Raw genomic sequence first — 23,432 nt, 5'->3', positions numbered from 1 at the left:
ATGTAACATTTGCAACTATTCCAAAATGAGGGAATATATTCGGTTATTATAATAAAATTCCACTTAATATTAACAACTACAGTTGAAGATACAAACCTTTACAACAGGATTTAAAACACAAATACCAACTAGAGCAATATTTAGATTGATTTAAAAATAATGGTGTGGTCTTTTGCAGTCAGTCAACCTCGCCCACGCCTCCTACCACTCCGTCCTGCATGAAGCTGAGGAGCCACGACTCGTCTCGCTCTGATCAGGCAACTTATGATTTAAAGGGGTCATATAAGCTACTGTTTATTTACCAAAATAAGGTGTATGTCTTTGTTTTTGAAAATGCAAAAGTTTATTTTTATTTTCACCGGAGGTGGGGGGGAAGAGCTGGTTACTTGTTTCTCTCGCAAGATCTCGAAAAGAGCTGGTTAATTTTTTCTCTCGCGAGATCTGACAAAACTGCGCGCGAAGCAAACAAGGCGAGGATAAAGCAAGATGGCGTCTGACGGTGAAGACGTTATTGCAGTCGTCACAGTTCAGTGTTCTTAATCTGTGCGTCCATGTACACATATATGTCCTTTATTACACTCTATTAAATAGAGTCATAATAACTGTTTGTATATTAGTCTGAGCGCACTTCTCCAGCTAGCTTAGCTTGCTAGTTAGCTTAGCTTGTTAGCTGCTAACAAAGAGAGATGAAAACACATCGCTAAGCAGAGATCAAGTGTGAGTGTAAAGTGTTGTGATTGTGTGAAAATGTGCGAAAGAACCATAGCAGAGTACGAGGAGGAACTTTGTCCAACAAAAGAGGAGAAGGAGCGACAACATGAAAAACATCAAGTTGTGTTACACACAACAGGTTTGTTTACTTCTTACTCTCACATCTTTACTAACTTTATATTTATTATTAACACTTTTCTTCAATAGATTGTCTATAGGAAGATGAATTGTCATGTGAGGATGTTCAGACACACAATATTTATGAGAGGTTGATGTTCCTCTCAGTTTGTAACAAAGTGTATCAACATGTTTACACAAAACTCACACAGTCACCGGGGGAATATTCCAGAGAGCAGGTTAAGTGCAAACTCCTGAGTATATAAATAAGAAAGGTAAGACAAAGTCAGAGTCAGTTACCATGGTAACCGACGCTGTAAACCTAGCCTGCTAGCTGGCAGGTTTGACAAGTTATTTATGTGTGTAAAAGCTATACTGACCTGTTATTTCCTTCATATTGGTGCAGCCATTAACCTACTACAACACCTGCTACATCCACCTACTACAGGGGTCGGCAACCTTTACCACTCAAAGAGCCATTTTGACCCGTTTCACAAATTAAAGAAAACAATGGGAGCCACAAAACTCTTTTGAAATTTAAAATGAAATAACACTGCATACAAAGTTTTTTTTTGCTGTGTGCTATGTATAAACCAGGGGTCTCAGACACGCGGCCCGTACCTTAATATGAAAATGTAATGTTAGTGCGGCCCGCAAGTTTGATATGAATGCTGCTTGACAGCATCACACTTGCCAACCCTCCCGATTTTTCCGGGAGACTACCGAATTCCAGGGTAACTATTCTCACGAATGTCTGCTGATTTTCACCCTAACAACAGTAATAAGGGCGTGCTGTGATGGCACTGCCTTTAGCGCCCTCTACAACCATTTGTACATGCAGCGTGACAGCCCAGTTACATGTTGTATGCGGCCTCTGCAGACACACATGAGTGACTGCAATGCATACTTGGTCAACAGCCATACAGTTCACACTGAGGGTGGCTATATAAACAACTTTAACACTGTTACAAATATGCGCCACACTGTGAACCCACACCAAACAAGAATGACAAACACATTTCGGGAGAACATCCGCATTGTAACACAACATAAACACAACAGAACAAATACAATACGTGTGTCGGTTGAGGTGGGTGGGGTTTGGTGGTAGCGGGGGTGTACAATGTAGCCCGGAAGAGTTAGGGCTGCATAGGATTCTGGGTATTTGTTCTGTTGTGTTTATGTTGTGTTACAGTGCGGATGTTCTCCCGAAATGTGTTTGTCATTCTTGTTTGGTGCGGGTTCACAGTGTGGCGCATATAAGTAACAGTGTTAAAGTTGTTTTATACGGCCACCCTCAGTGTGACCTGTATGGCTGTTGACCAAGTATGCCTTGCAGTCACTTACGTGTGTAAGCAGAGGCCGCATACAACATGTGACTGGGCCGGCACGCAGATAGTATGGTGAAAAAGTGGACGCGACGACAGGTTGTAGAGGACGCTAAAGGCAGTGCCATCACGGCACGCCCTCAATGTTTTTGTCCGGGTGAAAATCGGGGAATGTTTGCTCCGGGAGAGACACTGAAATCCGGAAGTCTCCCGGAAAAATCGGGAGGGTCAGCAAGTATGCAGCTGAGCCGCATCAGAGTGATCAAAGAGCCGCATGCGGCTTTGGAGCCGCGGGTGTCCGACCCCTGACCTACTACAACACCTACTACATTGACCGACTCGATGTAGTGTGCATGCTGACTACTAGGTTGTGAGTTCAAACCCCGACTGAGTCATACCAAAGACTATAAAAATGGGACCCATTACCTCCCTGCTTGGCACTCAGCATCAAGGGTTGGAAGTGGAAGTTAAATCACCATAAAAGTTATTGCACCGCTGCTGCTCACTGCTCTCCTCACCTCCCAGGGGGTGATCAAGGTTAATGGGTCAAATGCAGAGAACAATCAGGTCAAACCTAGTGTGTGTGTGACAATCATTGGTACTTTAACTTTTTAATGTGGCAGTGATTGTGGAAAAAACAAAGCCTGATCTAAAGATGACGTCTTGATCTCATACCATCTCAAACCAATTGGCTGTTCATTATTAAGTGAATTGTCTTAAAGTCGCTTAAATTTGTCTTTAACCAAGCAACACTAAGTTTTATCCAGTTACTCAATTAATCGAAAACATTTCCAGAAGAACACTTGATTAATGACATTTTCAATAGCCACAGCCCTATATTTCATGTACGATTTAATATTTAGCATGTAGGAGTTCAAATGTGATTTGTTTGTGTCCTGTAGACATCCATCAGCTGATTGGACACCAAGAAGAATGTCTCCCTCATCTGCAGGGGGACAGTTTCACTTCAGAGGATCCACAGCCCTCACATTTGAAAGAGGAAGAGGAGGGAGAGTGTTTTGTAGGGCAGGAGGAGGATGATGTCAGCAAGTTTCCACTGACTGTTGTCTCTGTGAAGACTGAAGAGCATGAAGACAAAGCACCTGAGTCCTCACAGCTTCATCACAGTCCAAGTAAGCACAACATCCACATATCATCTAATACAATGTTTGTGACACATGTTCATCCGGGGGCCACATTTATGACTAAAGATGGAGATATACTTGCTTTTTAACACGTCCATTTAAAAATGAATGCTCATCAATCATCAACAGTGTAATTGCTGGGGTGTAACCATGTGACCTAGAGGCCGTCCTCCTTACCTCGCGTGGTCAAATGAAGGCAAACATTCAATATGGCTACTGTTTATTTACCTTTAGCCGCACACATGTCAGCATATTTCAAAGGTTTAGTGGTGAAGATTAGGGATGTATACCAAGTACCATTTTTTTAGTACTGGTTCCTAATTATGTCGTCCATGAGGACCGTGAAGATTTTGGACTAACGACACAACTATTTGTATTTTTAATTCCAGCTGACTGACGTAACTATGACACGTTGTCACATTGAGTTCAGCTGCCGCTGCTACACATTAAAATCAGCTTTGAATAATGACAAATAAGGAAGCAACAACATGCAAAAGTTTGATGTGTGTGTTATTGACAAGAAGATGACATAACTGCATTTCCCTTGCACTGCACACTTAGTTGACTTCTTTAACACTTCAAATAAACAGCTGTTTTTTTTCTTCTTTTTTTTTTTCTTTATTTAACCAGGTAAAAATCCCATTGAGATCAAAGATCTCTTTTCCAAGGGAGACCTGGCCAAGAGGGCAGCAGCAAGGTTACATTAAAAACAGTAAACAACACATAAAACATGACATTTACAACATTAAAACTTGCTGACATAACACATGTGCATACAGACAAGGTAGACTGCAATCCTTTCACAGAAGCTTTAAACTCATTCAATGTAACAAGGGTTTGAAGTTGAATATTGGATTGTAGGTTATTCCAAGCCTTTGCTGCTGAAAACCTAAATGCTTTCTTGCCCAGTTCAGTTCTTACCGGTACTTTGGGGACGACAAATTGCAGAACATTAATTGAAAGAAGATTGTGACTTCCTTGTTTCTTTGTTAAAAGACAAGACAAATAAGATGGGGTGATACCCAGAATGGTTTTGTAGATGAACACATACCAATGATTGAGGCGTCGAGCAAATAAAGATGTCCAGTTAACCATTGAGTATAACACACAATGGTGAGTAAGTTAACCATTGAGTATAACACACAACGGTGAGTAAGTTAACCATTGAGTATAACACACAATGGTGAGTAAGTTAACCATTGAGTATAACACACAATGGTGAGTAAGTTGGTGATGAATCTCAGTGCCCCGTGGTACACACTATCCAGCTTGTGGAGACAACCAGCAGTAGCATTCATGTACAACACATCTCCATAGTCAATAACAGGTAAAAAGGTTGTTTCCACCAATTTCTGTTTCACAGTAAAAGAAAAGCAAGACTTGTTTCTATAATAAAATCCCAGTAAAAGTTTCAGGTTTTTTTTACAACATACTTAATGTGCTCCTTAAAACTCAAGTGGTCATCAATTAAAAATCCTGAATATTTAAAAGCAGATACTAACACAATGTGTTGCCCATTTCTTGTTCAAATGTTCTCACACAGTGCTGATCTTACAGTTTTTGATGTGGTAAAGAACATACACTTTGTTTTCTCTGCATTTAAAAGCAGTTGAAGATAGCAAAGTTGTTCTTGTACTCTGTCAAATGCATGTTGTAGATATTTAAAGGCCTCAGCAGGAGTGGGTGCTGTGCAGTATATGACAGTATCATCAGCGTAGGAATGGAAAGTTGAGTTCGGAATATTCTGTCCAACATTATTAATTATTAATTAATAATGGGCCCAACACAGAACATTGAGGGACACTCTTTTTCACTTGCAGTACGTCCGAGAAGGAACCCTCTATCTGAACAGCCTGAGTTCTGCTTGTGAGGTCATTTGCAAACCATCCAACTGCTTGCTGAGAAAAACCAATAGCTGAAAGACGTTTGATTAAAAATACATGATCAACAGTATCAAATGCCTTTGAAAAGTCAATAAAGAGGGACAGACAGCACTGCTTCTTGTCAAGAGCTTCAGTTACATCATTTATAAACTTCATAGCAGCAGTAACAGTACTGTTATTTCTGCCAAAACCTGACTGAAATGGTGACAGAATAAAGTTGGTGTCCAAAAAGTCTTTTATCTGTTCACTGATAAGGGATTCAATCACTTTTGCCAGAACAGAGAGTTTAGAGATCGGTCTGTAATCATTTAGATTACTAGGGTCACCTCTTTTTAATAGGCGGATTACAAGGGCAGATTTCCAATCCAAGGGGATTTCATTTGAAATTCGAGTAAAGTTAAAAATGTGAGTCAGTGGTTCAGCTATAATTTCAGCTGCCAACTTTAAAAAGAACGGCTCCAACTTATCTGAGCTAGCTGGCTTTTTAGGTTTAAGTTGTTTTAGAGCCCTCATGACCTCTGTTGTGGTAAAGGGAGTAAAGTTAAAAACCTGGGTATTTTCAACGGTTCTTTCCGGAGTTAGCGGAACTTCAGTAAATTTGTCAGAATTATAGAGAAAACCAGAGTTAATAAAATGATTATTATAATGACTACCCATTTCTCTTCTGTCACTTACTCTGACACCATCATCAAGTATACTAGGTGGGAGATTGACTGAATTACAGCAGGCAGACAAAGATTTGATGATTTTCCAAAACTTCTTTGGGTGTTTGAGGTTTTCAGTTGTTGTGGAAAAATGCAATTCTAATTTTGACTTTCCGAAGGAGAGAGGTAAATTGTTTTCTTAATTGTTTAAAATTCAACCAATCTGCTTCTAACCCTGACTTGCGTGCCCTGGCCCAAGCAGCATTACGCTCATGCAATACATCTGACAGGTCTGATGTAAACCACTGATTGTCACGTCCTTTAACCCTACATTTTCTAAAAGGGGCATGTTTGTTCACTATACTCAAAAAGTTTTCGTGAAAATATTTCCAAGCCAGTTCAACATGATCAAAAAGAGCAATTCTATCCCAATTACAAAGATGCAAGTCATGTAAAAAAGCTTGCGTCTCAAATAATTTCATATAATGTTTTTCAAGAAGACGAGGCTTGCTTTTAGGAATCCTTGTGTCTCGCACTACTGCAATCACACAATGATCACTCACATCATTAGGGAAAACACCAGATGCAACACATTTAAAGGGCATATTTTGTCATGTCTGTGTAATCATGTTTTTGTTTTAAGTCATGTTTTTGTTTAGTTTCTGTCTTTTCACTCCCTTGTCTGGTCACCATAGCAACCATTAGTTTTCACCTGTCACGTCACGCACCTGTTTCACGTTTTGAGTCACGCACCTGCTTTCACTAATCATGTCCATAGTATTTAAGTTCAGTGTTTTTCAGTTTGTCTTTCTGACGACCTCACAACACATTTATGCTCTGTTCATGCCTGATACTTCTTTTCATGTCAATTCCTCAAGCCAAGTAAGTTTTTGTTCCATATTTATAGTCTTTTTGGTTTCATAGTTTGTTCTCCGCCATTGTGCGTGTTTTTTGTTTGTACTTTTTGCTATAGTCTTTTGGTTTTATAGTTTATTCTCCGCCAATGTGCGCGCTTTCATTTATTCCTTTTTTTGATAAATATAAATAAATCATGTACCTCCATTCCCGTCTCGCCCGTGCCAACTTTCCGTTGCATCCCGGAAAAGCACACACCCAGGACCAAGTCTTGACATATTTGTTAGAATTAAGTCAATGAGTGTAGCTTTTTGAGGGCATTTAGGATTAGGTCTTGTAGTTGAGTTAATTAATTGTGTTAAATTTAGAGATTCACACTGTGCTTTCAAAGAGTCAGACACAGATGTGAGCCAGTCCCAGTTCAAATCACTATTTCATTGTATTTCAGTTGAGACAGAAGCTTCACAAGAGTAGATAGGGAATTAGTAGGGGCAGATGGAGGCCTATAACACCCCACTACCATAATGTGGTGATTTCTAGCTAATTCGATTTCAAGTGCTAACAGTTCAAGTTCTTTACTTACTGATTCAGAGAGCACTAATTTAACATCAAACCTCTGCTTAATATATATGGCCACTCCACCACCTTTTCTTTGTCGGTCAGTACGATAGACATTATAGCCATGAATGTAAATATCTTTATCAAGCACAGATTGTTTAAGACAAGTTTCAGATAAGACTACAATATCAGCATTTGTTGAGTTTCTCCAGATCTTTATCATATCCAGTTTACGGAGTAAACTCCGAACATTGATATGAATAATCCCAAAACCAGATATAGTTTTAAAATCTGCAGGTGTAAAACATTGTGTAGGTGTATCAGGGCCTGGATTAGTCTCAACATTTCCTGAGAGCAATAACAATAATACAACTAAACATTTGCGCTTAAAGTTACCATCTTTTGAGTCGGTCTTTAATCTGTGAAAGTAAGTGCTCACAATAGGGGAGCATGCAGTAATGTTGACATGATCTCTCAAAACAAGCAAACAATAAGAATGAATGGACTCTACCATAGTATGCAGCCATTTTGTTTTGTCCAAAGTCACAGAAATCTTCAACTGAGATAAGGCCGAGGTTATTTTGTCGCTGCCACTATGATGAATTGTCAAATTATCAAATATGTCAAACTGTGCATCTTGAAGTAGCATAGCTCGTGAGTGGGGGTGACCAGACCCATTTGCGACACCAGTAAAACCACACAAAAGTATAAAACACAATATAATAATATGTGACATAGTGAGAGGAGAAGTTCCACTCATTTTACCACGTTTGAAGATGTTAGCAGACAGGGCTAAAGACTAGCAACCAAGGCCGACGGGTGGAAGCCCGTAGACAAAGCCAATGGCTGGAGGCAAACAGCAGGTCGATGGAAGGCTAGTAGGCAGGTCGATGGTGGAAGGCTGGTAGGCAGGTTGATGGTGGAAGGCTGGTAGGCAGGTCGACGGTGGAAGGCTAGCAGGCAGGTCGATGGTAGAAGGCTAGCAGGCAGGCCGATGGTGGAAGGCTGGTAGGCAGGTTGATGGTGGAAAGTTAGCAGGCAGGTCGATGGTGGAAGGCTTGGAGGCAGGTCGGTGGTGGAAGGCTAGTGGCGCGGTTGGTAGAGTGGCCGTGCCTGAGGGTTCCTGGTTCAATCCCCACCTTCTACCAACCTAGTCACGTCTGTTGTGTCCTTGAGCAGGACACTTCACCCTTGCTCCTGATGGGTCGTGGTAAGCGCCTTGCATGGCAGATCCCGCCATTAGTGTGTGAATGAGTGAATGAGACGGGATGAGTTGGCTAAGTACAAAAATGAGTAAATATTTTTGAATGAAAGAAACTGCTGTTCTAAATGTGTCCTCTAGATGTCGCAATAGCAATTCTTTGTATCTATGTAGATGATGCTACATATGTAAAACACAACTAAAACACATGATGTAAGCGCACCAGTCGGGGAAAATGAACAAACTACATCAATAACATCCTGTAATTTGATTTTGATATTATTTATTTATCTTGATAGATTGAAAATGAACACCAATGAGTTGACTGATGAACATTATCACATAATTGATTCTGAAAGTGTAAAAAAGGACAACTAAAGATAGAATACTATTGTATGTAAAAAAAAAAAAAAACATGATTTGTACATTTTCAGAATGTGTTTGTTCTATTTTTAAACAAAGAAAACAATCTGCAATTGTCTTTATTTTTTACGTTATCTTGCCGTGATTTTACCAGTCCGGCCAACTTGGAGTAGATCTTCCTCCACGTGGCCCCCCATCTAAAATTAGTTTAAACACCCCTGGCCGAGATCTTCCTGCGAAAAGCAGATATGAGAAAAAAATGTAATTATGAAACGGAATAGATCCCTAAAGATTTGTTGAGTAATATCAAGTATTATCCGTCGGTGGCGTTCCCAGACATGTGGAACTATCTTGAGTTCCCGACGTCATTCTACACCACAAATTGTGGTTAAGTTTAGAGATAAAGTTTAGGTGTCATAGACCGTATACAGAATAAAATATTTACACACTTTATATCAGTGAGTGTAAAGTTAAGAATGCCTCAATCAATGCTGCCTTGTACTTATAAATAAAAACTTGCTCCTCATCAAATTTCCAAGTCTGTTTTTGTACTCACTTTTGAATTAATTTTAGTGGCTGGGAAAAAAGGAAGTATTTCTGTGTTTTTGTTGGTTGTTTTGTTACACTCTTTTAACACAACACACAAAAGAACACAAATAATGTCATTGTGTTAACAGTGTCAGTCCAAAACTATTTATATTCTCTCTTTATCTTATTGACTTATTTACCCAACAGACATTCAACAGCCCCTTCACATTAAAGAGGAAGAGGATGATCCACAGCCCACCCACATTAAAGAGGAAGAGGAGGATCCACACATGAAAGAGGAAGAGGAGGGAGAGTGTGTTGTAGGGCAGGAGGAGGATGATGTCAGCAAGTTTCCACTGACTGTTGTCTCTGTGAAGACTGAAGAGCATGAAGACAAAGCACCTGAGTCCTCACAGCTTCATCACAGTCCAAGTAAGCACATATCATTTTATTCTCAGGGCATTCAATCCATCACAACTGGACTGTTCACTTTGTCTTAGAAGACTCATCCAAGTAGGCTTCATCACTTCATGCTCATACACTTCAAGTCTTAAATCTAATCATTGGAATTTAGAGGGGAACTGCACTTTTTGGGAATTTTTCTATTGTTCACAATCTTTATAAAAGACATGATGGTGGATATATATGTAAAAAAAAAAAAAAGCATTCTAAGTAGGGCTGGGCGATATGGCCTTTTATTAAAATCTCTATTTTTAGTCCATGTCACGATGCACCATATATATGTGTACATTTTGCCTTAGCCTTGAATGAACACTAATGCATATAATCAAAGCAGTATGATGATTCTATGTGTCTACTTTAAAACATTCTTTTTCATACTGCATTAATATATGCTACTTTTAAACTTTCATGCAGAGAGGGAACCACAACTAAGTCAATTTAGCAAAAGTGTATTTATTAAACAGTTACTAAGCAGTGGCACAAACATTCATGTCATTTCAAAACAGAAAGTGCAAGATTGTCAGACATTTTAAAACAAGCTATTAGTGCACTTTTGTGCATGATGTCACTAAGATGACATATCAAAACAACACTAAATTAAAGTACACTTTCTGTACAGAATGCCACTACAATAGTTTAAAACAAATAAAGTGCACTTTTGTGCATGATGTCACACAAGATATTTCAATAAGTGTCAAATAAAAATGAGCTGCATAATAGGAAATCAAATAGTGTATGTCCTTCACTATGTGGTAGGTTCCTGCTGACGTTATCTCCTTCTGTTGTTGACTATTTGTTTCATACGGTGTTGATCTGGAAATGGTTGCGTGGGCATTTTGTGGGTGTGGCACTGAACGGAGATGTTGACATGCAGAGTTTCATGCACTCCTCATTCTCTAGCGGGTGACTTTTCAAATGATGTTACATTAGCAGTGCTGCTACTTTTTGTAGCAACGCTTTTGCCGCATACTTGTTCACCATCTACCCGCTTGAAGCCAAACCAAACCCCCTGCTGTTTGTCTTGGGAATAAATTATTACTTCATTTGTTACCAGATTGGCACCTTCTTTCTCTCGTATTGCCACTAGCACCACAGCTAACGTTACCATGCCGCTATCTGTCTGCTCCGTGAGAGCGTATGACGTTGCACACGTGACAGTATGTGACGTATGTAAGAAGGTGCGCTTGTTTTTTGTCTTTGTGAGAAGAAGAGAGACAAGAAAGAGTGAGAAGAGCCTGTAGTGTAATGCCTGCAGCTAAAAGCAACTGTGTGAGATCGTATACTCCAATATCACACCATATAGTCATTTTCTATATCGCACAGACACAAACCCACGATATATCCAGTATATTCCATATATCACCCTGCCCTAATTCTAACTCATGAATGTAAAAAAAAGTCCACTTGCAATGGAGCCAATGGGAGGTCCTCTATAACCATCCAAAATACACCAACAATACTCCATTTGCATTTTGTGGCTTGAATGTCCACCAAGTGTTAGTTGAGTTGAGTTTATTTGGAACATGCAAGCATACAACATGATACATCACACATGCATGCATACAACATGATACATCACACATGCATGCATACAACATGATACATCACACATGCATGCATACAACATGAAACATCACACATGCATGCATACAACATGATGCATCACACATGCATACATACAACATGATACATCACACATGCATGCATACAACATGATACATCACACATGCATGCATGCATACAACATGATACATCACACATGCATGCATACAAACATGATACATCACACATGCATGCATACAACATGAAACATCACACATGCATGCATACAACATGATGCATCACACATGCATACATACAACATGATACATCACACATGCATGCATACAACATGATACATCACACATCCATGCATGCATACAACATGATACATCACACATGCATGCATACAAACATGATACATCACACATGCATGCATACAACATGAAACATCACACATGCATGCATACAACATGATGCATCACACATGCATACATACAACATGATAAATCACACATGCATGCATACAACATGATACATCACACATGCATGCATGCATACAACATGATACATCACACATGCATGCATACAAACATGATACATCACACATGCATGCATACAACATGAAACATCACACATGCATGCATACAACATGATGCATCACACATGCATACATACAACATGATACATCACACATGCATGCATACAACATGATACATCACACATACATGCATACAACATGATACATTACACATGCATCCATACAATATGATACATCACACATGCATGCATGCATACAACATGATGCATCACACATGCATGCATGCATACAACATGATACATCACACATGCATGCATACAACATGATGCATCACACATGCATGCATACAACATGAAACATCACACATGCATGCATACAACATGATGCATCACTATTTCCAGTTTGTCTTTTCAACATGTTGGAAAAGGAGTAGGAAGAAGCAGAGCTTATTTAATCCTACCCCTTTTCTTTTACATAACAGTTGCTAAAACTTTTGTTCACTTCCTGTTCTCAATGTATTCACAATATACTCCATAAGTAATCACAATGAAAATAAATAAATAATAATGAGTGAAGTAAGTTATATTTCATATGGTGAGATGAGTAAGGATGGATGAAATAAATTGAGAATGTTTATCTTCTTCTTTGTACTTTGTAAACACTTTAAGTGTGAAGAGTTTCTTGAAGTGGATCATATTAGTACATTGTTTGATTGCTTTGCTTCATCCATTCCATCATTTAATTCCACATACTGATATACTGAAGGTCTTAAGTGTTGTACGTGCATACAAATGTTTTAAATTACATTTTTCTCTAAGATTATATTTCTCCTCTTTTGTTGAGAATTGTTGTACATTCTTGGCTAGCAGGTTATAGTTTGCTTTGTGTATCATTTTAGCTGTTTGCAAATTCACTATGTGGTGGAATTTCAGTATTTTTGATTCTATAAATAAAGTGTTAGTATGTTGTCTATATCCAACATGATGTATTATTATAACTGATCTGTGTACTTTTGTAGTTATTTCCCATATTTCTACACAATAAGTCAGATATGTAACACTAGTGAGCAGTAGAGAATATGAAGTCATTTTTGGTCTAGAACATGTTTTGCTGTATTCATTATTGACGTGTTTCTTGCTACTTTATGTTGTATATTTTTTACATGAGATTTCCAGTTCAATTTATCATCAATTATTATACCTAGACATTTGGTTTCATTTACCGTATTTTTCGGAGTATAAGTCGCTCCGGAGTATAAGTCGCACCGGCCGAAAATGCATAATAAAAAAGGAAAAAAACATACATAAGTCGCACTGGAGTATAAGTCTTATTTTTTGGGGAAATGTATTTGATAAAAGCCAACACCAAGAATAGACATTTGAAAGGCAATTTAAAATAAATAAAGAATAGTGAACAACAGACTGAATAAGTGTACGTTATATGAGGCATAAATAACCAACTGGTATGTTAACGTAACATATTATGGTAAGAGTCATTCAAATAACTATAACATATAGAACATGCTATACGTTTACCAAACAATCTGTCACTCCTAATCGCTAAATGCCATGAAATCTTATACGTCTAGTCTCTTACGTGAATGAGATAAATAATATTATTTGATATTTTACGGTAATGTGTTAATAATTTCACACATAAGTCGCTCCTGAGTATAAGTCGCACCCCCGGCCAAACTATGAAAAAAACTGTGACTTATAGTCTAAAAAATACGGTACTCTTTCAATTTCTATTCCGTCTATTTGTGTTTGACTTTCTCTTCTACTGTTACCAAATAGTATTATTTTACTTTTACTGAGATTCGGTCAGTAATTACACATCTCATTCACACACCAAGCTGTCAATAAAACACGCTGACAGCTAAACGACGTCATCGTCTCCCTGTCGTCTTCTTCTCTCGCTATCACGTCACACTTTGTAACTTTACAAATGTGGTTTATATAAAGATGAAACAATCTTGGTCCCAGTATTGATCCCTGGGGTACACCACAAGATATATCTAGCTGTGTTGACATATTTTCACCCTACTTCACATATTGCTTCCTGTTGGTTAAATAGCTTCTTATCCAGTTCAAGACCAAACCTCTGATGCCATATCCTTCTAGTTTTGTTTTTAAAATATCATGATTAATTGTGTCAAATGCTGTAGTTAAGTCCATGAATGCTGCGGCCGCACATTCTTTACCATCTATTGCATTGCTCATTTCCTCTGTTATTTGGATTAATGCTATCCATGTTGACATATTTGCTGTGAATTCTGGTGTGTAGTTAGTAAACTGGTGTATGTCTCCATTCTTATAAATTGGTACGACTTTCGCAATTTTCATTTTGTCAGGGAATTTGCGGGTTAGAAATGATACGTTGCTGATATATGTCAGAGGTTCTGAAATGTCTTCTATAACCTTTTTTATGGTTACCATATCTATTCCATGACAGTCGGTTGAGGTCTTGGATTTACAATGTTTTACAATTTTGATTATTTCTTCTTTTGTCACGTTCTTAAGAAACATGGAATTGGGATTTCTGTCTATGAGCTCACTCAAGTCCTCAACTGATCCATCATCTGCATTTGGAAATCTTTGTTCCACATGTTTTCCGATATTAACAAAGTAATCATTAAAACGTTCAACTATTTGGTTCATATTGTCATTTTTTGTATTTCCATGTAGAAAGTACTGGGGGTAATCTTTCTTAGCAGCATTTTTAATGATGCTATTTAGGATGCCCCATGTTGCTCTCATGTTGTTTCTGTTCTTCTTTAATAATTGTCTGTAGTATTCCTTCTTACATGTTCCTAGTATACCAATTAGCTTCTTTTTATATTTCTTATACTTATTTTATGCCTCTATAGATGTCTGTGTTATTAATAATTAAACACGTATTGGTATGTCAGACTTAGCTTTGTCGTGGTTTAACTCTTATCTTACTGACAGGATGCAGTGCGTCTCCCATAACAATGTGACCTCGGACTATGTTAAGGTAACGTGCGGAGTTCCTCAGGGTTCGGTTCTTGGCCCTGCACTCTTTAGCATTTACATGCTGCCGCTAGGCGACATCATACGCAAATACGGTGTTAGCTTTCATTGTTATGCTGATGACAGCCAACTCTACATGCCCCTAAAGCTGACCAACACGCCGGATTGTAGTCAGCTGGAGGCGTGTCTTAATGAAATTAAACAATGGATGTCCGCTAACTTCTTGCAACTCAACGCCAAGAAAACGGAAATGCTGATTATCGGTCCTGCTAAACACCGACATTTATTTAATAATACCACCTTAACATTTGACAACCAAACAATTACACAAGGCGAATCAGTAAAGAATCTGGGTATTATCTTCCACCCAACTCTCTCCTTTGAGTCACACATTAAGAGTGTTACTAAAACGGCCTTCTTTCATCTCCGTAATATCGCTAAAATTCGTTCTATTTTATCCACTAGCGACGCTGAGATCATTATTCATGCGTTCGTTACGTCTCGTCTCGACTACTGTAACGTATTATTTTCGGGTCTCCCTATGTCTAGCATTAAAAGATTACAGTTGGTACAAAATGCGGCTGCTAGACTTTTGACAAGAACAAGAAAGTTTGGTCACATTACGCCTATACTGTATATACCTTTATATACATATATACATATATATATACCTATACTGGCTCACCTGCACTGGCTTCCTGTGCACTTAAGATGTGACTTTAAGGTTTTACTACTTACGTATAAAATACTACACGGTCTAGCTCCGTCCTATCTTGTTGATTGTATTGTACCATATGTCCCGGCAAGAAATCTGCGTTCAAAGAACTCCGGCTTATTAGTGATTCCCAGAGCCCAAAAAAAAGTCTGCAGGCTATAGAGCGTTTTCTATTGGGGCTCCAGTACTATGGAATGCCCTCCCGGTAACAATTAGAGATGCTACCTCAGTAGAAGCATTTAAGTCCCATCTTAAAACTCATTTGTATACGCTAGCCTTTAAATAGCCCCCCTGTTAGACCAGTTGATCTGCCGTTTCTTTTCTTTTCTCCTCTGCTCCCCTATTCCTTGTGGAGGGGGGGGCACAGGTCCGGTGGCCATGGATGAAGTGCTGGCTGTCCAGAGTCGGGACCCGGGGTGGACCGCTCGCCTGTGCATCGGCTGGGAACATCTCTGCGCTGCTGACCCGTCTCCGCTCGGGATGGTGTCCTGCTGGCCCCACTGTGAACTGGACTCTTACTATTATGTTGGATCCACTATGGACTGGACTCTCACAATATTATGTCAGACCCACTCGACATCCATTGCTTTCGGTCTCCCCTAGAGGGGGGGGGGGGTTACCCACATATGCGGTCCTCTCCAAGGTTTCTCATAGTCATTCACATCGACGTCCCACTGGGGTGAGTTTTTCCTTGCCCTTATGTTGGCTTTGTACCGAGGATGTCGTTGTGGCTTGTGCAGCCCTTTGAGACACTTGTGATTTAGGGCTATATAAATAAACATTGATTGATTGATTGATTGAATATTCCATATAATGTCTTTTTTTTGTGACAAGCATTTTTCAGTCCTTTTGTCATCCATGGTTGGTTGTTTTTCTTTTGCTTCTTACTAACTTCTTTCCATGGACAACATAAACATTGATATTATACATGTGGGCCAATATATATATATATATATATATATATATGTATATATATATATATATATATATGTATATATATATATATATTGTTGCGTTTTGGACCAGTTGTTCCTCCCAGGGAATTCAAGTCACAATTCGCTCCCAAGTTCTTTCCGACACTTAAAGCTGAGTTGAAAAACCACCAGAGACAGAATAGGTATTTTCTTGTATATTCTCAAAGCTTTGACAATATACATTTTAGATTGAGACCAGTCTATCCCTAGAACCTTCTATCCCGCACACCCAAAATGGTCTCTCTTCCCAACGCCAAACACCTCTCTTCCCTTCCACCTCCCTAGCCATAACAAAAGCACAACGTCTCCCTAGCCATAATACATTCCAAAGAACTCAAGGTTAACACACAGAGTTTGCTTGCTGACAGAGCATCAAGAGAAGAAGTGGAAAAGACGAGCTGTTTTCAAATATGACAAAGAAATGGAAGAAGTACAACTTAAATTCGGATATATGTAAATATCTGCCTCCGACAATATATATATATATATATATATATATATATATATATATATATATATATATATATATATATATATATATATATTTGATGTGGCAAGCTACTTTTGCAGTGTAGCTTGTAGTGTAGCGTGCTACAATTCTCTGAGGATAGCTTAGCTCCATTTAATTGAGAGTAACTTGTAGCTTAGCTTACTACATTGTCCAGGTAGCTTGCCCATCACTGTCTATTTGGCCTAGCTCACATGTCAATAGTTTGAATACTGCAAACTTCAATACAGTAACACCTCATTTGTTCTGCAGACGTCCAGCGGGTGTCAGCGGGGAGTCATGAAGAGGAGTGGCACACCAGTGTGGGACAGAAGGAGCTACAGGCCCCCTCCCACATTAAAGAGGAGCAGCTTCATGATGAAGATGAAGCTCAGTCCTTACAGCTTCATCACAGTCAAAGTGAGGAGAACAGAGGGGCGGAGCTTGTAAGTCAACACATCACAGAAGCTGATGGAGAGCATTGTGAAGATATCAAGTCAGAACCAGACAGCATCTTTGCTCCACTGTCAGACATGGACCACATGATGTCACACTCTTCTGATCACAGTGACCACATCCAAAAACCTTTGGAGAGTAAAAATGACTCTAAAGGTGATACGAGACATCACACTAACAACAAACACTTTGACTGCTCTGAATGTGGGAAATCATTTAGACAGAAGAGTCATTTTACAGAACACATGAGAATACATACTGGAGAGAAACCTTTTACTTGCTCTGTTTGTAAGAATAGTTTCTCCACAAAGCAAGTCATGACCACACACATGAGAACACACACTGGAGAGAAACCTTTTGCTTGCTCTGTTTGTAAAAAGAGTTTCTCCAGAAAGGAACACATGACCACACACATGAGAACACACACTGGAGAGAAACCTTTTACTTGCTCTGTTTGTAAGAAGAGTTTCTCCAGAAAGGGTGACATGACCACACACATGAGAACACACACTGGAGAGAAACCTTATGCTTGCTCAGCTTGTGCTAAAAGATTCAACACTAAGAAAGTCATGATCACACACATGAGAACACACACAGGTGAGAAACATTTTACTTGCTCTGTTTGTAAGAAGAGTTTCTCCAGAAAGGGTGACATGACCACACACATGAGAACACACACTGGAGAGAAACCTTTTGCTTGCTCAGCTTGTGCTAAAAGATTCAACACTAAGAAGGAACTTATATTACACGTGAGAACACACACAGGTGAGAAACCTTTTACGTGCTCCGTTTGTAAGAAGAGTTTCTCCACAAAACAGTACATAACCACACACATGAGAACACACACTGGAGAGAAACCTTTTGCTTGCTCAGCTTGTGCTGAAAGTTTCAACACTAAGAAGGAACTTATATTACATGTGAGAACACACACAGGTGGTAAACCTTTTACTTGCGCCGTTTGTAAGAAGAGTTTCTCCAGAAAGGAACACATGACCAGACACATGAGAACACACACTGGAGAGAGACCTTTTGTTTGCTCAGCTTGTGCTAAAAGATTCAACACTAAGAAGGAAATGATATTACACATGAGGACACACACAGGTGAGAAACCCTTTGCTTGCTCTGTTTGTAAGAAGATTTTCTCCAGAAAGGAACACATGACCACACACATGAGAACACACACTGGAGAGAAACCTTTTACTTGCTCTGTTTGTAAGAAGAGTTTCTCCAGAAAGGGTGACATGACCATACACATGAGAACACACACTGGAGAGAAACCTTTTGCTTGCTCAGCTTGTGCTAAAAGATTCAACACTAAAAAGAAAAGTATATTACACATGAGAACACACACTGGAAAGAAACCTTTTGCTTGCTCAGCTTGTGCTAAAAGATTCAACACTAAGATTGAAATGATGTTACACATGAGAACACACACAGGTGAGAAACCTTTTACTTGCTCTGTTTGTAAGAAGAGTTTCTCCAGAAAAGAACACATGACCACACACATGAGAACACACACTGGAGAGAAACCTTATACTTGCTCTGTTTGTAAGAAGAGTTTCTCCAGAAAGGGTGACATGACCATACACATGAGAACACACACTAGAGAGAAACCTTTTGCTTGCTCAGCTTGTGCTAAAAGATTCAACACTAAGAAGAAAATTATATTACACATGAGAACACACTCAGGTGAGAAACCTTTTACTTGCTCTGTTTGTAAGAAGAGCTTCTCCAGAAAGGAACACATGACTACACACATGAGAACACACACTGGAGAGAAACCTTTTACTTGCTCTGTTTGTAAGAAGAGTTTCTCCAGAAAGGGTGACATGACCATACACATGAGAACACACACTGGAGAGAAACCTTTTGCTTGCTCAGCTTGTGCTAAAAGATTCAACACTAAGAAGAAAATTATATTACACATGAGAACACACACTGAAAAGAAACCTTTTGCTTGCTCAATGTTAGAATAATTATGTATATATTCTCACACTAACTTTAGTTTCTTAAAGTCTGTTGCTTTAGTTATTAGTTATTGTGCTTAAGTTAGACTTTTCTATTTGTGCAAGGACAAACACTTCTTGTCTGAGGGGTGGCCTCAGCCACAGATGTTATCTTTGTTTTAGCCCGCTAACAGCCAAGGACTTCAAGGACCTCAACGAAGATAAGACGACAACACGCAGACGAAGCAGAGACTTTAAGGACCTCAATGAAGATAAGATGACAACATGCAGACAAAGCGGAGACAAGGCGAAATCACAAGGCCCCCACCACATTCTGTCACGTATTGTGCGTCCTGGACCTGCTTTGCATAAAATATGTGACCACTCCTTTTAGAGGCGGCCTCAGTGATGTTGACTGTGGAACTCTTGAATAAATAGAGGGACGCGGGAGCTGAACCTTAGAGCGTAGGGCGAGACTGTGACTAAGTGTGTAGCTCCATGTGTTCTCCTCATGAGCTATATTGAACTCTGTCTCTGCATGATTCCTTGCTTCTTGTCTGATGAATATATGTCATCAGTGTTTGATCCTGACACTCAGCTTGTGCTAAAAGATTCAACTCTAAAAAGGAACTTTTATTACACATGAGAACACACATTGGGGAGAAACCTTTTACTTGCTATGTTTGTAAGAAGAGTTTCTCCAGAAAGCAAATCATGACCAGACACATGAGAACACACACCGGAGAGAAACCTTTTGCTTGCTCTGTTTGTAAGATGAGTTTCTCCAGAAAGCGTGACATGACCACGCACATGAGAACACACACTGGAGAGAAACCGTTTAGTTGCACTGTGTTCTCCTATTTCTGGGGCTGAGGTTGCCGAGGTAGTTAAAAAGCTCCTCGGTGGCAAGGCCCCGGGGGTGGATGAGATCCGCCCGGAGTTCCTTAAGGCTCTGGATGTTATGGGGCTGTCTTGGTTGACAAGACTCTGCAACATCGCGTGGACATCGGGGGCGGTACCTCTGGATTGGCAGACCGGGGTGGTGGTTCCTCTCTTTAACCAACTATCGTGGGATCACACTCCTCAGCCTTCCCGGTAAGGTCTATTCAGGTGTACTGGAGAGGAGGCTACGCCGGATAGTCGAACCTCGGATTCAGGAGGAACAGTGTGGTTTTCGTCCTGGTCGTGGAACTGTGGACCAGCTTTATACTCTCGGCAGGGTCCTTGAGGGTGCATGGGAGTTTGCCCAACCAGTCTACATGTGCTTTGTGGACTTGGAGAAGGCATTCGACCGTGTACCCCGGGAAGTCCTGTGGGGAGTGCTCAGAGAGTATGGGGTAACGGACTGTCTTATTGTGGCAGTTCGCTCCCTGTATAATCAGTGTCAGAGCTTGGTCCGCATTGCCGGCAGTAAGTCGGACACGTTTCCAGTGAGGGTTGGACTCCGCCAAGGCTGCCCTTTGTCACCGATTCTGTTCATAACCTTTATGGACAGAATTTCTAGGCGCAGTCAGGGCGTTGAGGGGATCTGGTTTGGTGGCTGCAGGATTAGGTCACTGCTATTTGCAGATGATGTGGTCCTGATGGCTTCCTCCGGCCAAGATCTTCAGCTCTCACTGGATCGGTTCGCAGCCGAGTGTGAAGCGACTGGGATGGGAATCAGCACCTCCAAGTCCGAGTCCATGGTTCTCTTCCGGAAAAGGGTGGAGTGCCATCTCCGGGTTGGGGAGGAGATCTTGCCCCAAGTGGAGGAGTTCAAGTACCTCTGAGTCTTGTTCACGAGTGGGGGAAGAGTGGATCGTGAGATCGACAGGCGGATCGGTGCGGCGTCTTCAGTAATGCGGACGCTGTATCGATCCGTTGTGGTGAAGAAGGAGCTGAGCCGGAAGGCAAAGCTCTCGATTTACCGGTCGATCTACGTTCCCATCCTCACCTATGGTCATGAGCTTTGGGTCATGACCGAAAGGACAAGATCACGGGTACAAGCGGCCGAAATGAGTTTCCTCCGCCGAGTGGCGGGGCTCTCCCTTAGAGATAGGGTGAGAAGCTCTGTCATTCGGGGGGAGCTCAAAGTAAAGCCGCTGCTCCTCCACATCGAGAGGAGCCAGATGAGGTGGTTCGGGCATCTGGTCAGGATGCCACCCGAACGCCTCCCTAGGAAGGTGTTTCGGGCACGTCCGACCGGTAAGAGGCCACGGGGAAGACCCAGGACACGCTGGGAAGACTATCTCTCCCGGCTGGCCTGGGAACGCCTCGGGATCCCCCGGGAGGAGCTGGACGAAGTGGCTGGGGAGAGGGAAGTCTGGGCTTCCCTGCTTAAGCTGCTGCCCCCGCGACCCGACCTCGGATAAGCGGAAGAAGATGGATGGATGGATGGATGTGTGATAAGATGTTCAGGTTTAAGTATCAGGCCAGTAGACACAAGTGTGTAACAGTCATGGAAGCTGCAGGGATTTAAAAACACTTAAAGGGGGACATTATCACAATTTCAGAAGGGTTAAAACCATTAAAAATCAGTTCCCAGTGGCTAATTTTATTTTTCGAAGTTTTTTTCAAAATTTTACCCATCACGCAATATCCCTAAAAAACCTTCAAAGTGCCTGATTTTAACCATCGTTATATACACCCGTCCATTTTCCTGTGATGTCACATAGTGATGCCAATACAAACAAACATGGCGGATAGAACAGCAAGCTATAGCGACATTAGCTCGGATTCAGACTCGGATTTCAGCGGCTTAAGCGATTCAACAGATTACGCATGTATTGAAACGGATGGTTGTAGTGTGGAGGCAGGTAGCGAAAACCAAATTGAAGAAGAAACTGAAGCTATTGAGCCATATCGGTTTGAACCGTATGCAAGCGAAACCGACGAAAACGACACGACAGCCAGCGACACGGGAGAAAGCGAGGACGAATTGGGCGATCGCCTTCTAACCAACGATTGGTATGTGTTTGTTTGGCATTAAAGGAAACTAACAACTATGAACTAGGTTTACAGCATATGAAATACATTTGGCAACAACATGCACTTTGAGAGTGTAGACAGCCCATTTCAGGCGCGCTAAGAACATATATTTTTCCACGATTTCAGCACTCAGGTTAACCATACCTAAATAGACACAAAATACTGCATTACACAAGACTACCCGAATGTACTCGAATGATTGAAAAAAATAAATATTGTTAAGCTAAATTATTGGTAAACAGTTTATGTATAATAATTTACGTAAAACCGCGAGTAATGAATAAAGTTTTCATCAATTAATATATTCTGTAGACATACCCTCATCCACTCTCTTTTCCTGAAAGCTGATCTGTCCAGTTTTGGAGTTGATGTCAGCAGGACAGGGAAGCTAGGGTCGATATTCTTCTCTTGATCATCTTCGGTGGCATAAGGGACGGTGTGAGCCAAGACATCCAGGGGGTTTAGCTCGCTCGTCTGCGGGAACAAACTGCCGCCATTGCTTGCCGTGCTACCGAGGGCCTTTGTCCCTGAATAGCTCACACACTCCAGCAGATTGAATGGGGGTCTGGCGGCAGATTTCTTTGACTTTATGGTTGGAAATGCATCTGCTTTGAGTGTCGCAGGATATCCACACATTCTTGCCATCTCTGTCGTAGCATAGCTTTCGTCGGTAAAGTGTGCGGAACAAACGACTGACCATTTCGTCGGCTTTCCCCACAGCCTCGTATTTTGAACAAATTTCGTCCAATTTCTTGCCACTTTCACATCTTTGGGCCACTGGTGCAACTTGAATCCGTCCCTGTTCGTGTTGTTACACCCTCCGACAACACACCGACGAAAGTGAGAAAATGGCGGATTGCTTCCCGATGTGACGTCACGTTGTGACGTCATCGCTCCGAGAGCGAATAATAGAAAGGCGTTTAATTCGCCAAAATTCACCCATTTAGAGTTCGGAAATCGGTCAAAAAATTATATGGTCTTTTTTCTGCAACATCAAGGTATATATTGACGCTTACATA

The 23,432-nt window shown here is 40.5% G+C and overlaps 3 protein-coding genes across 4 annotated transcripts in view; all 3 read left to right on the top strand.

Annotated features, from left to right (window-relative positions):
- The window catches only part of LOC140680202 (uncharacterized), an 83,188-nt gene extending 63,438 nt beyond the window's left edge, over window positions 1-19,750 (top strand). The window contains exons 3-5 of one of the 2 annotated variants that reach the window (XM_072916647.1): window positions 9,541-9,765; window positions 17,318-17,490; window positions 19,630-19,750. In XM_072916647.1, coding sequence (XP_072772748.1) covers window positions 9,541-9,765; window positions 17,318-17,490; window positions 19,630-19,671 — 440 coding nt within the window. In that variant the 3' untranslated portion in view covers window positions 19,672-19,750. Of the gene's footprint in view, window positions 1-9,540; window positions 9,766-17,317; window positions 17,657-19,629 lie in introns of both variants that reach the window. The other variant, XM_072916645.1, reaches the window with a different exon arrangement.
- LOC140680201 (uncharacterized) overlaps window positions 1-23,432 on the top strand; it is a 194,826-nt gene that overhangs the window by 86,241 nt on the left and 85,153 nt on the right. The window lies entirely within an intron of this gene.
- Window positions 1-23,432, top strand: part of LOC133570631 (uncharacterized) — a 682,377-nt gene that overhangs the window by 625,043 nt on the left and 33,902 nt on the right. The gene's annotated exons all lie outside the window — the stretch shown is intronic.

This window comes from Nerophis lumbriciformis, linkage group LG28 (genome assembly GCF_033978685.3).
Source record: "Nerophis lumbriciformis linkage group LG28, RoL_Nlum_v2.1, whole genome shotgun sequence".
In the NCBI taxonomy this organism is placed as follows: Eukaryota; Metazoa; Chordata; class Actinopteri; order Syngnathiformes; family Syngnathidae; genus Nerophis; species Nerophis lumbriciformis.
This window is presented reverse-complemented; position numbering and strand designations above follow the sequence as displayed.